Consider the following 12,621-nt stretch of genomic DNA (forward strand, 5'->3'; position numbering starts at 1 on the left):
GGTTGTATTTTTATAAAAGCTTGTGTCTCCTTCCCTCCTCCCTGCTTCTTGTTTTCCATCTTGCTGGATCCACAGATGGCCTTATATAAGTGGCTTTCAGACTCTCACTAGCTGCAATCACTCTTCTCTCTGTTCACTCAGAGGGAAAAAGAAGGAGCAGGGTGAAGGTGAGCTTTTTCATTGGGGGTGGAAAGGAGACAGGCAGACATGTGGGGACGTGGATTCAGCGACAAACTGATTTTGATGCCTTTTAACAAGTATTGGAATACCCTGACAGGTGAAGATGAATCAGTGCAGTAATCACTTTTTTGGGACTGGCTTTTGAAAATCAAGAGACAGTGATGGATTATGTTGACTGATTAACAGCCAGTGATTATACTTTTTGACCGCTTCCCTCTTGAGTAATCTTAGATCTTTAGATGTTGAACTTATTGGAAACCAAGCAGAGCTGATGTAGTTATGAAGAGACTGAGCGATAAGGAGCTCGTGATTTTAAGCATTTGTTTCATGTACGCATGCACTCTGAATGACCCACATGGCTCCACTTCAATGCTGGAGAGCTGCCAGCTTATCTAAATTATGTTTAATTACAGCAGTACTGAAGGATTGGTTCAGCAGCAATAAGATCCCTTTGTCTCAGTGCGCCGAGATCATAACTGTTCCCCATTTCCCCATGTTTTAATTCTATAAAAGCCTGCAATTTATTATTTTTGTGTCAATAACTTCTCACATCCCACAAATCCCTCCGTCTCTGTGTGCAGATGAGGATCCAGATAGTGCTGTGGACGACAGAGACAGCGACTACCGCAGCGAAACCAGTAACAGCATCCCTCCGCCCTTCTATAGCACATCCCAGCCCAACGCTTCTGTTCACCAGTATCCCATCAGCCACCAGCACTGCAACTCTAGGAGCTTCTCGTATCCGCACAGCCACGACCTTGACTACCAACGTCAGAGAACTGTCAGGTGTGAATCGGCACAAAGATCTGCGTTCTTCACTCACTTATACACCAATTCATTATCAGTTATGAGAAAAGAAATGGATTTTGATATTGCTCATATTTACTTTCTATATGATTTCAAGCTTTAAACAGAAACGATTTTTCTTCTTTCTCTATAGAAAGCTTTTGAAATGAAACAATTTTCTCCTGCTAAGTTAAAAACATTCAGGGGTTTTGTTTTCAAAATTGCCTCCTTAGCACTATTGATGAATAGCTTAAGCCAGTCTAATTTACCATTAAATGATTGCATATTCAAGCTTTTTCATGGATTTTTTTTAACCCTTTATTCCCAGCTGCTCTCAAAGCTGTGGGATTTCTCTCCATTTATTGATGCATCTCACTCAAACAGAGGATGACAGTATACATCCATCCACCTCCCGCTCAATGAATTATTCAACTAGCAGTCTAATGGTCAATACTGCGTATGAGATTAGCAGCTTGTGTAAGTGTATTGGACAAGGCGTCCTCTCCTCCTGTTCCCCTCCATCTCCTCCCCTTTTCTCCTTTTTATGCACTTCTTCCATCTGCTTCTTTTAATTTGTATCTACTCACTACTCCCTTTCAGTCTTTACCATCTTCCTCTCTCCCATCCATCTTCTTTGCTCTTGGTGTCTATTTAGTTTTTAATAACCCCATTAATCATGGGAAGCACATACTTTTTCCTGGTTTGTTTGTGATTTTTGATGTTTTTTTTGTCAACCCTTTTCTTTCTGCTTTGTTTCTCTTTACTTATAACTACGGTAATTCAATATCTTGGTCACATCCTCCCACATGGGGGGGTTGACCCGTATGGGTGCACATGTGTCTTGCAGTTCCCTTGTGGCTCATGTGGCCACCTTAAGGGATGGAATAAAGTGGGAGGATTGTTGTGCGCGTGTCGGAAGTACTTGCTAGGATAATGTAAGCTGCACACACTTATGACGTACAGGTATTGCTGTCGTTACGCCACCATCTAGTCATTAGTAAGGTGTGCGTACTGGCCACTTACTGACCGTGTGCAAAGCCCACACACACGGGGCATGCAGGTGACGCCCACACACACTAGACTCTAAATGTCTAATTTCCTCATTACTAACAGCCAGGCTGCATGCAAGGAGTGCGCTCTTATCACTTAAACAGCCCCTTTCACATTTAGGGGGATTGAAAAATGAAAAATCCATTAGACGTGCTTGCATTTCAACCTATTTTCCCCTTACTTACCCTTATGTGTTGTTAAAGGGTTTGCTACAACCTGTCGCTCTCAGCATGCCCGAAGAAAAAAAATGTTTGGAATATTGTCGCCTTACGAGCTCACTGAACAGTGCATGATCTTGACATTTTGTGCGGACCACCTGCGTGCCCAGAACGGTGTCCGTTTTCCGCCTACAGTATGCACCCATAAGGCCAGTTGTGACTAAGGCTTAAGGCACGCAGAAGGTGTTTAGCTATGCTAACTGACAAAAAAAGAAAGTGCTTCAACACTATTTTGTTCCAATACAGTATACAAATTTTCTTTTTTCTTTTCTTCAGTCCCACTGGCAGCTATGCATCCACTGCAGAGCTCAGCAGATGCAGCAGCCAGCTGAGTGAGGAGGACTATGGTGGGGAGTACGGCGAAAGGGACCCTTATGATGAAAACGACTCCTACCACTCCTGCCACTCCTCAGTTAGCTACAGTAAAGGCTCTCCAGACTGGGATCCTGATGAGACCCAGGGCGGATACAGTGATGAGGGCGGCTACAGCAAAGACGGAGGAGAAGATGTGGCTCTTTACGAAGGTGATGATGGAGGATTGTATGAAGGAGAGGAGGAGGGCCTTTATGAAGATGAGGACATAATTTATGAGGATGAGGATTTGTACAATTTTGATGGGACCCTCAGTGAGGACATGGAGCCACCGTTCACTCCAACTCCAACATCAACCGCACCGCCAGGGCTTGATGTAACCAGTTCCAGGCCTCCTCTTGAGAAACAATCCTCCTTACATCAACATCCTCCTCAAGCTGCTAACCAAACGTCAAACGAGGCTCTTCCTCCAGGAATGGCACCAACTGGACAGCCTCCCACTGGTCAACAAACAGCCCAACCACAGAGACAAGCCCAGCCACAAACACAGCCGCAGCCCGCCCAACCTGCAACTTCTTTCTTCTCCATGGCCAAACCTCTAACAGCTGCGGTCACAGGCTTGGCTTCATCGTTCCTGTCTTCCGTCCCCAGCGCCCAGCCTGCCCAGCCTTCGCAGTCTTCGCAGTCTCAGCCTCCAGCATCTGCTGTATCTCAGCAACAAACCCCCGCAGCCAACTCTCTCCCTCCATCCCACCCAGCCACCTTATCGAACTCTGCCTCCCAACCACCCCTGTCCACTGCCGCAGGTCTTCCTACCCAGCAAACGCCTTCCTCTGCTCCACCTCAGCCCCAGGTCAACGATCCGTCCTCCAAACAGCTGCCTGCTCAGGAGGACATGGTTCCTCAGCAAGACAACGAACCGTGGTTAGATGAGGAAATGATGGAGGAGAAAGAGGTCAGGACACCTCCTGCCCAGCAGGAGGAGAAACTTCCTGTGGAGCAGGAGGAAGAGGATTTTGAAGAGAGACCACTGACACCAGATGAGCCGGAAGACATGCCACCTGAGAGGTAGGAAACAAACTAACGAGATGCTTCAGCTACAAAAATAATCAACACTCCAACAGACAGTTAACAGTTTGTGGCAGGATGTCAGGTGAACATTTTTTGGTGTTAAAGAAGCATATTTATCTTTTAGTCCTCCAGTCGTAGAGGAGCCCAAAGAGCCGGTGGATCCAGCAGTCAGGGCCAAAGAGAACTGGCTGAGACTCTACAACAAGGTGCTCGACCAGGTTCGAGAGGTACGTGCACCCTCTCAGTCCCCTACATCTGCAGTTTGGACTAAGCTCCCCCCTGTTACCTAAGATATAAAACAAAGTTGAGGGGAATCCAAAGTCTCTTCTGAGGCTTTCAAATATGCATGTGATGTGCATTATTGATGTGAAGTCTGCAAATGCTGTATTTTCCACAGCAGATTTTTCATTTAATGCTGACTTAACATGTTTCATCGTCTATTATTGATAACTTTTGAGTTTCCTAAAATAAGAATACTGAGGAGCAGCTTTTTTCTTATACTTTGGATAAAGCATGTGACACTGTTTGTTAGAACTGCTTGATTAAGTTGGACACATTACGTTTTGCTTGATCAGTTCTCACTTGCATATTTTATTTGTTCATTGCCTTTGAATTAATCACTTGCTTTGATGTTTATGTTGATGTATGTCACGTTTTTGTACATTTGGCTTCCTTTCCCGTTTTTTTATTTTGTTTGTTTGTTTGTGCCGACCCGCTTTGTTTCCTTTCCAGTTTCATGTCATTGCCATAGTGACACTAACATGCACTTTGCTCGGCCATCATTGGAGCATGCTGACAGGTGGGTAAAGTCTGACCGATTGCTTGAGAGGAGGAAGGAGATGCGTCTGGTTGCAATAATCACACACCTTCACTTTGTTACTTCATCGTCTCAACAGTTTGATCTTTTTTTTAACCTTTTTAGGAGCTGTTTGACACTTTTTAAAAATACACATCTCTGTTTAAATACAAATATATTTATTTTCCTTACAGTTACTATCTTTGTTTGCATTATAGAATCTAATTTGAGTTTTTACCGATATGTTTATTACTTTCTTGCTATTACAATAATACATATTTGCAAAATAGTGAGAAAAATATAATGCAGAACCCTCATATATGAAGTGTATAGTGGCTTGTAATGTAATTAGAGGTAAATAAGAAACAGTTTTTTGTGTTTATACATGATTCCTCTTTCTCTCAGGCTCGAGGGGAGACCTCCAGTTCACTGTGGTTTGGTAAGGGAGGGTGAGTACCGTCCCATTATCCTCCATTCATGCTCTATGCACCGCAGAGTTGCTGCAGTGACTTCAGACATGAAATTCCGTTAATGAATGAAGCTTATTTGGGGAAATCCACCACAGTGACTCACAGGCTTGCTCAGCTGATGGCATTAGGCCAGTGAATAATGGACGACACTTGGCTGCCCTGACTTATCTGGCAGATCATTTGTGGATGAGGCAGACCTCGGAGTGAGACCGCGCTTGCATACTGAGGAAGCGAAGTTAGTCGATGAAATCTCTGCCTTTGTACTCAGGAGTGTGAGACTCACGACTACTATTTGAGAGCAAGCAGCTTCAAAACGGAAACTCTGCAGTCAAGTCCTTGAGAAGTCTTTGACCGGCTTAGCATTAAAAATAAATCTGCCTCCAAAAAACAATGAGTTAGCTTCAAAAGAAAAAACTGTCTGCATTGATCTACTAAACACGATGATGAGCACACGCATGGAAATCTAATGATTCAACCTTGTCCTGTTCAGAATGGGAGGTGCACTCTACAGTATTGACAGCATGCCTGATCTTCGCAAGAGGAAAGCCATCCCTCTGGTCAGAGATCTGGTGAGGAACACGTCAAACACAGAGTGCACACGGTTTTTGTCCACCTGACTGTTAGCGGAGATGCCATTTGAATGTATAGTTGGATACAGTCACACGTCTTTGTCAATATCTGTGTGTGTTTGTCAGTGAGCGTCTTCATGAAATCAGATGAAATGCACTTTTAAAGTCAAAAACGGAAAAAACGACATGACAGTTAGAACTCAATTTTGCCTCATGATAAAACTTCCCTTACAAAACAAATCAGCTTTTTAACATTTTCATCTTAGACCTCATGTGCAGAAGAGCCCAGAAAAGCTGATGTACACCTTTATCTCCTGCAGACCGAACCACTGTAACAGTCATTGGTCTGCTCCCTTTAAATGACTGTTGTAAAAGCTACAGTCAGGATGTTGCCCAGTACATCAAAAAAATGTTTTTTTAATGTAGCTTTAACTGAAAATGTCTCATATTTTGTCAGCAGACAATTTGCTAAATAAAACTGTTTTATTGAACTGCTGAAGGTTTGCAAACCTAAAATACTGGGATTATTCTAAAGTGACCAACAGGGGGCTCCACCTCCAGCCAAACTTTTTTTTTCTTCTAAGCATCAATTTCATCAGACTGACCTTTATAGGAAGGATTTTGGATTCCCCCCCCCCCCCCCCCCCTTTTTATAGTTATTCTTTTCACTTTTGACACATTTGGTCTGCAATGCAATAATAATTCAACAGTCTAAGAGATTTTATTATACTAAAAACAGTTTTTAGTTTTAGTGTAATAAAGTTCATAGTGTCTGTAAGTATAAACTGACTTCTTGGTTCTTTTGTTATCAGACACGGGTTGTGTTTTAACAAACCTGACACATTTCAAAGGACGTCTTCGTCAGAAGACTCTGACGATGTTCTGGCAAAAGCTCCATCTGTGGATTTTATTGTAGCATTCGATAATTACCAGTAGTTACTTTCAAAACAAACTCAAATTTTGCTGACTTTTGTAGTTCTGCTTGATTTGTTTTTGGTTGTTTAGTTTATTTCTCACAAAATCAGAGAACACCAGTTCTGTTTTTCATGGTTTTCTTTCTCTCACATTTTTTGTTTCTGTTTCAAAAACAATGAATTGCAGGAATATCTACAGATTTTCACCATGAAATTTCATTAAATGGGAGTCATTCACACAGAAATGTAGGATTAAGATATGAAAACCTATTTCATTGTATCTTGGTTTTTATGTAACATTTTTGTCTCTTTTATCTATTCCTATGTCTCTCAATACGGCCTGCTTTCATTAGGCGATGGTAACCTTTAATTTATCTTTTCACAAAGTCTGATAGTCTTTATTGGTGTATATTAAACTGAAGTATGATCATTTGTTGTCTGTGCCTTTGCTCTCAGTCTCTGGTTCAGAACTCACGTAAAGCTGGGATCACTTCTGCCATGGCTTCCACCACTCTTGGCAATGAAGAGCTGGTAGTTTTCTCCTCCTCTAATTATCATCATTTCTAAGAATGGATCCCTCCTAAAATGCAGTTTTTCTCTTTTACCCCACCAATCAGAAAAGCCATGTGTACAAAAAGACCCTGCAGGCTCTGATCTACCCCATCTCATCCACCACTCCACACAACTTTGAGGTGTGGACAGCCACTACCCCCACCTACTGCTACGAATGTGAGGGGCTGCTGTGGGGCATTGCGCGGCAAGGAATGCGCTGTTCTGAATGCGGCGTCAAGTGTCACGATAAGTGTCAGGATCTGCTCAATGCTGATTGTCTGCAGAGTAAGGACACACACTCTTCTGACTGTTCACAAGCCACACATTCCACCATCTGGATTTAGGTGCTCTGTGTCCTCCACACAAACTATTTTAGCTCCTTCTTTGCACCCTTCTGCTCAGTTGACATGCCATTATTCTTGTCCTCCATCCACCCTCACACTCTCCTCCCTCCTCTTTCTAATTTATCTCCTGAGTAATGTTCTGTCGTACTCCTGTCTGCCTTTTCTCCTCTATCCACAGCCTTTGCATCCATTTTGTTTGTTTAATTCTGCTCCACTAACGCTAGCTTACTGGACTGTCGTTCAGACTTTAGAATTTTTTCATGTGATGCTAAATCTAATTTTTACAAGAGCCTAAAACATGTCATTAGGCTGTCACAATAAATTCTTATTCCTAAAGAGTACTATTGTAGGCAAATGTGACAGTCTTATATACTAACTTACTCAATAACTGCTCTATATATACATAATATACATTTTCATCTCTTACATCTCATTTCATCTTTCTGAACGATCAGGAGCTGCAGAGAAAAGTTCCAAACATGGGGCAGAGGACCGAACCCAGAACATCATAATGGTCCTGAAGGACCGCATGAAGATACGAGAGAGGAACAAACCAGAGATCTTTGAGCTGATCCAGGAAGTCTTTGCCCTTGACAAGACGACACACGCCACACACATGAAGCAGATCAAACAGAGCGTGCTGGACGGGACCTCCAAATGGTCTGCAAAAATCAGCATCACAGGTGAAGCAAGGAATAAGGGACTTGTTTTTCCAAGAGACCAACATTTCTTTAGTTTTTTTAAATAAATTAGTGATAGTTGAATGTTTAAGCAGCTAATATTCTGAATATAAGCTTCATTTTTTTAGATCACCATAGAGATCTTTGTTGTGAAGTTGAGTCATGACATTTGGACTTAAAATCTTCTTTCTTGAAATGTTTCGCCAAAAAGTGGAAGTCCAGATGCCTTGACTCGACTTCAAGACAACATCACCTGGATAAATGACAACTTCATCCACATATAGAGATCTTTGATGTAAAGTCTTTGTTCTCTTTAGTGGTTTGTGCTCAAGGCCTTCAAGCTAAAGACAAAACAGGCTCCAGTGACCCTTATGTAACTGTGCAAGTCGGGAAAACCAAGAAGAGGACCAAGACCATTTATGGCAACCTAAACCCTATTTGGGACGAGAACTTTCATTTGTGAGTACGACAGAAAATTATTACTTTATGTGTAAAATTAAGGACACACTGGGCATGTAGTAACGTGTGTTCACGTTACTTCAAACACGGGTTCTTAAACGCGCATTTAGCCTGAGGTTTTTACGCTGGACAAGCGGGGAGGGGCTGCTTTTTCTTTTTCTACTGTGTATTTGTGAATGTCCGGCACCTACAGATGGAAGAGGTTAAATGGGAAATGTCGTAATCCTTTCATCCTTGCTCCATTATTCTTCTTTCACAGCTCTGTTACGTTAAATGAAAGACTTGGTGTCATATAAACCCGGCTGGGCACAAACCGCAATTATTCATTTTCCCTCCATAATCAATTTCCAAACAGTTGGTACTTCTGTGAATCAAAAGGGACGCAGTCCATACGTTACTACCAAATCCGAGTCCCTGATTGGTCAAAGTTCCTCCTGGTTTAACTTTCAACGCGTGTTTTGTACCTAAAACCCAAAAAGGCTGTAGAAACCTGTATAGCTACAGGTGAACGCGAGAGTTTCAAACATAAAACCTCAAAACACCAATTGTGTGACTTTCCTTGGATGTGGTCACTTGAACATGTATTGCAGAGGGCAGTGTGAACGTAGCTTTATAAGATGCTGTATATTATAATATTATATTATTATAGTTCTACACTGACCAAGAGTTCCTGTCCTTGCTTCTTCCAGTGAATGTCACAACTCCTCTGACCGCATCAAAGTCCGAGTGTGGGACGAGGATGATGACATCAAGTCTCGCGTCAAGCAAAGGTTCAAGCGTGAGAGCGACGACTTCCTGGGTCAAACCATCATTGAAGTCCGCACTCTGAGCGGAGAAATGGACGTTTGGTACAACTTGGGTGAGTGTGGTGAGATAAGACAAAAGGGGATTAAAGATGGATGGGAGGAGCAGTAAGTCACACAGAGATAAGGACTCGAGAACCCGATAACTGTTTTTGCTGTAGATGGCGGAGATTACATCAAAGTAAGGAGGTGTGTATCTCTTCCTTTTGTGTGACAGACAAGAGAACAGATAAGTCTGCTGTGTCGGGGGCCATCCGGATGCAAATTAGTGTGGAGATCAAAGGAGAGGAGACGGTGGCGCCGTACCACGTCCAGTACACGTGTCTTCATGAGGTCAGTGTGACGACACAAACCAAGTACTTCATAATACAGACCTTTCAAATGAATCAATGGAAGTGAAATGAAGAGAGTTTGTCTGTTTGCTTTTAGCATTTGTTTCAGTACACCACTGAGGACCAAAACAGTGGCGTGGTGAAGATCCCTGACGCCAAAGGAGATGACGCCTGGAAGGTGTATTTCGAGGAGACCGCTCAGGAGATCGTGGATGAGTTTGCCATGAGATACGGAGTTGAGTCCATCTACCAGGCCATGACGTCAGTACCTCAAACTTTACAAAGAACTTCAATAAACCCAAAAGAAAATTGAGCAATTCAGCTAATCAAATTTGCTACTAATTACTACTAATTACTCATTTTCATTGATAAAAACAAGTGTACGTTGATTTAAATTGGATTTTTTTTCAATCCAACAGCCACTTTGCCTGCTTGTCATCAAAGTACATGTGCCCAGGAGTGCCTGCTGTGATGAGCACCCTTCTCGCCAACATCAACGCTTACTACGCACACACTACGCAGTCGTCCAACAACGTTTCTGCTTCCGACAGATTCGCTGCCTCAAACTTTGGTGTACGTCACTAATCATTTCTAAAGAAACATTTTTGTAACAAATAAAGAACCTATTGCCTCAATTATTCTCCACAAGTCAAATACGACCCGTGTTGATGTCTCCAGGCTTTAGAGTCCCAGTTTAATGAGTTCCTCTCTTTGTCAGATCAGAAATCAATCTGGTTAGTCCATTCTTATATTTGTCTTTCTTCTGTGCAGAAGGAGAGGTTTGTCAAACTACTGGATCAGCTGCACAACTCCCTGAGGATTGACCTGTCCATGTATCGGGTACTTACTTACTGCTGCTTCAAATTTACGATCTGCCAGATTAGTCCCTCGAGTTCTGTTTATTATCCGTCTCCTGCTGCCAGCATCTGTCTGCCTTTTTCCTGTTAGTAGAAGTGGCCACCAGCTAGTCTTTAGTTTAGAGACTGAGTTAAAACCATAGCACTGTTTCCAAAGCCGCTTGTTGGTTTTTGTCTTTGTTTTTAGAATAACTTTCCTGCCAGCAGTCCAGAGAGACTACAAGACCTCAAGTCTACCGTTGACCTGCTGACCAGCATCACTTTCTTCAGAATGAAAGTGAGAATGACTTCCCTGCTAAGAAATGTCCCTGCAACTTATTTAGAAACAAACACAACGTTTTGCTTTTTTGTGTTAAAGTTGTATAATTGTGACAGACATATATATATTTTTTAATTGTTGAAACAGTTTTATCTGAAAGCCTGACTGGACTAAATTAAGATAATCTCCTGATTCTTCGATTCTTTCAGGAAGTTTCAAGTGTTTTTCTGAGCTTGACTTTATTTGCGTTCAGGTCCAGGAGCTGCAGAGCCCCCCCAGGGCGAGTCAGGTGGTGAAGGACTGTGTGAAAGCGTGTCTCAACTCCACCTATGAGTACATTTTCAACAACTGTCATGATCTCTACAACCGGGAGTATCAGACAGACCCAGTGAGTTTTTGTGCTGCTTTTGCTAAAATTAAAAAAAGAAAAGCAAAAGGGTTAATCGATGTTAAAACACAAAATCTCTATTTGTTTTTCCAGTCCAAAGCCGTTCCTCCAGATGAGCAGGGTCCCAGCATCAAAAACCTGGACTTCTGGTCCAAACTCATCACACTCATTGTTTCCATCATAGAAGAAGATAAAAACTCCTACACTCCCTGTCTTAATCAGTGAGTCTGCTCATAATCAATAACTGTATCTGGCAGAGGGAGTGCTCAGCATTTTAAAATGACTTATGAATGCTGCTCACAGGTTTCCTCAAGAACTCAATGTGGGCAAGATCAGTGCAGAAGTCATGTGGAACATGTTCGCTCAGGACATGAAGTACGCCATGGAGGGTGAGTGTGCCTCTGCTGGGGGATCAGACATGCGGCCTAGAGCTCCTCTCACACGTGCTGTCTTTGACATTCAGAGCACGAGAAGAACCGCCTGTGTAAAAGTGCGGACTATATGAACCTGCACTTCAAGGTGAAGTGGCTCTACAATGAGTACTGCAAGGAGCTGCAGACTTTCCAGAAACATGTACCTGAATATCCAGCGTGAGTAGCACACCTTCTCGTCTTGTATTTTCCTCCAGTGGTCTGGAGAAATGTCATCCAGGAGTTTTGTCTTTGCCGTGCAGGTGGTTTGAGCCGTTTGTCATAATGTGGTTGGATGAGAATGAAGAAGTTTCCAGAGATTTCCTCCATGGAGCCTTGGAGAGGGACAAGAAAGATGGGGTAAATGTTACTGCCGTCAAGTTTGAAGACTTCTGTCATATTTTAAGGTTTATAAATGGAGAGAACACACCCTTTACATGTCTCTGAGATATATAAATAACTGGAGACTTAAGAGGAGGAAAACCTCAATGTGGGATATTGGTGGTCACTACAGTGTTGCCTCGCCATTTCACGGTTTACCTTTTGCGTTTTTCCTGTTGCATGGATTTGTTTAGTGCAATTTTGCACGCTATATTTTTTACAGCACACTGTGTTCTGTGTCCTGATTGGCTGGAGAACTTGTCAATCAATCCATCTTCTGTACAGAATGCACTCAGTTTGCCACATTTTGTTTTCATTCTATGAAACCTGACTTCTTTTTCTACTCAGGTTGAACTGTACTGAACTTTAAGAGTTTAAACAAGAGAAAAGGGCAAAATGTTCATGTCTGTCTGAGAAAAGTGTATAAAGTGTGTTGAGAGTTTTACAGCCTTAAAACATCTATAATTCTACTCTGGGGATTTTTACAGGTCTAGTTCAGTTGAAGCTTTTCTACTGTTTACAGTAAAGCTGCCTACATGATTTACTGTAATAAAAGTCTAGCTTGAAGATATATTTTGTTGGGATAGAAATTGAATAAATTATGAGAGTTGATAAAAACTGCATTATTCACCCATTAACTGCAATTTACATTCAGTATATTTGCAGCTGGGAAGTCTCAGGGTGATCAATAAAGCGATGTGTGGGGGAAAAACCTAATTGTTGGACAAAGCAGATGCTAGTTGATGTTTCCGTATGCACACATGCCACGCAGCGTCACACCTGAGTTCCC

The 12,621-nt window shown here is 42.3% G+C and overlaps 1 protein-coding gene across 2 annotated transcripts in view; it reads left to right on the forward strand.

The window, feature by feature from the left end:
* LOC105356230 (protein unc-13 homolog A) overlaps window positions 1–12,621 on the forward strand; it is a 30,423-nt gene that overhangs the window by 11,062 nt on the left and 6,740 nt on the right. For both annotated transcript variants that reach the window (XM_020711009.1, XM_020711010.1), the window contains exons 9-29: window positions 762–966; window positions 2,511–3,614; window positions 3,742–3,844; window positions 4,819–4,862; window positions 5,374–5,452; window positions 6,720–6,725; window positions 6,823–6,897; window positions 6,984–7,203; window positions 7,718–7,945; window positions 8,260–8,401; window positions 9,091–9,260; window positions 9,422–9,537; window positions 9,634–9,797; window positions 9,956–10,109; window positions 10,308–10,376; window positions 10,581–10,670; window positions 10,906–11,040; window positions 11,134–11,261; window positions 11,344–11,429; window positions 11,504–11,630; window positions 11,714–11,810. In XM_020711009.1, the coding sequence (XP_020566668.1) occupies window positions 762–966; window positions 2,511–3,614; window positions 3,742–3,844; window positions 4,819–4,862; window positions 5,374–5,452; window positions 6,720–6,725; window positions 6,823–6,897; window positions 6,984–7,203; window positions 7,718–7,945; window positions 8,260–8,401; window positions 9,091–9,260; window positions 9,422–9,537; window positions 9,634–9,797; window positions 9,956–10,109; window positions 10,308–10,376; window positions 10,581–10,670; window positions 10,906–11,040; window positions 11,134–11,261; window positions 11,344–11,429; window positions 11,504–11,630; window positions 11,714–11,810 (3,542 nt within the window). The remainder of the gene's footprint in view (window positions 1–761; window positions 967–2,510; window positions 3,615–3,741; window positions 3,845–4,818; window positions 4,863–5,373; window positions 5,453–6,719; window positions 6,726–6,822; window positions 6,898–6,983; window positions 7,204–7,717; window positions 7,946–8,259; window positions 8,402–9,090; window positions 9,261–9,421; window positions 9,538–9,633; window positions 9,798–9,955; window positions 10,110–10,307; window positions 10,377–10,580; window positions 10,671–10,905; window positions 11,041–11,133; window positions 11,262–11,343; window positions 11,430–11,503; window positions 11,631–11,713; window positions 11,811–12,621) is intronic.

The sequence above is a fragment of the Oryzias latipes genome, chromosome 17 (assembly GCF_002234675.1).
Source record: "Oryzias latipes chromosome 17, ASM223467v1".
Taxonomy (NCBI): Eukaryota; Metazoa; Chordata; class Actinopteri; order Beloniformes; family Adrianichthyidae; genus Oryzias; species Oryzias latipes.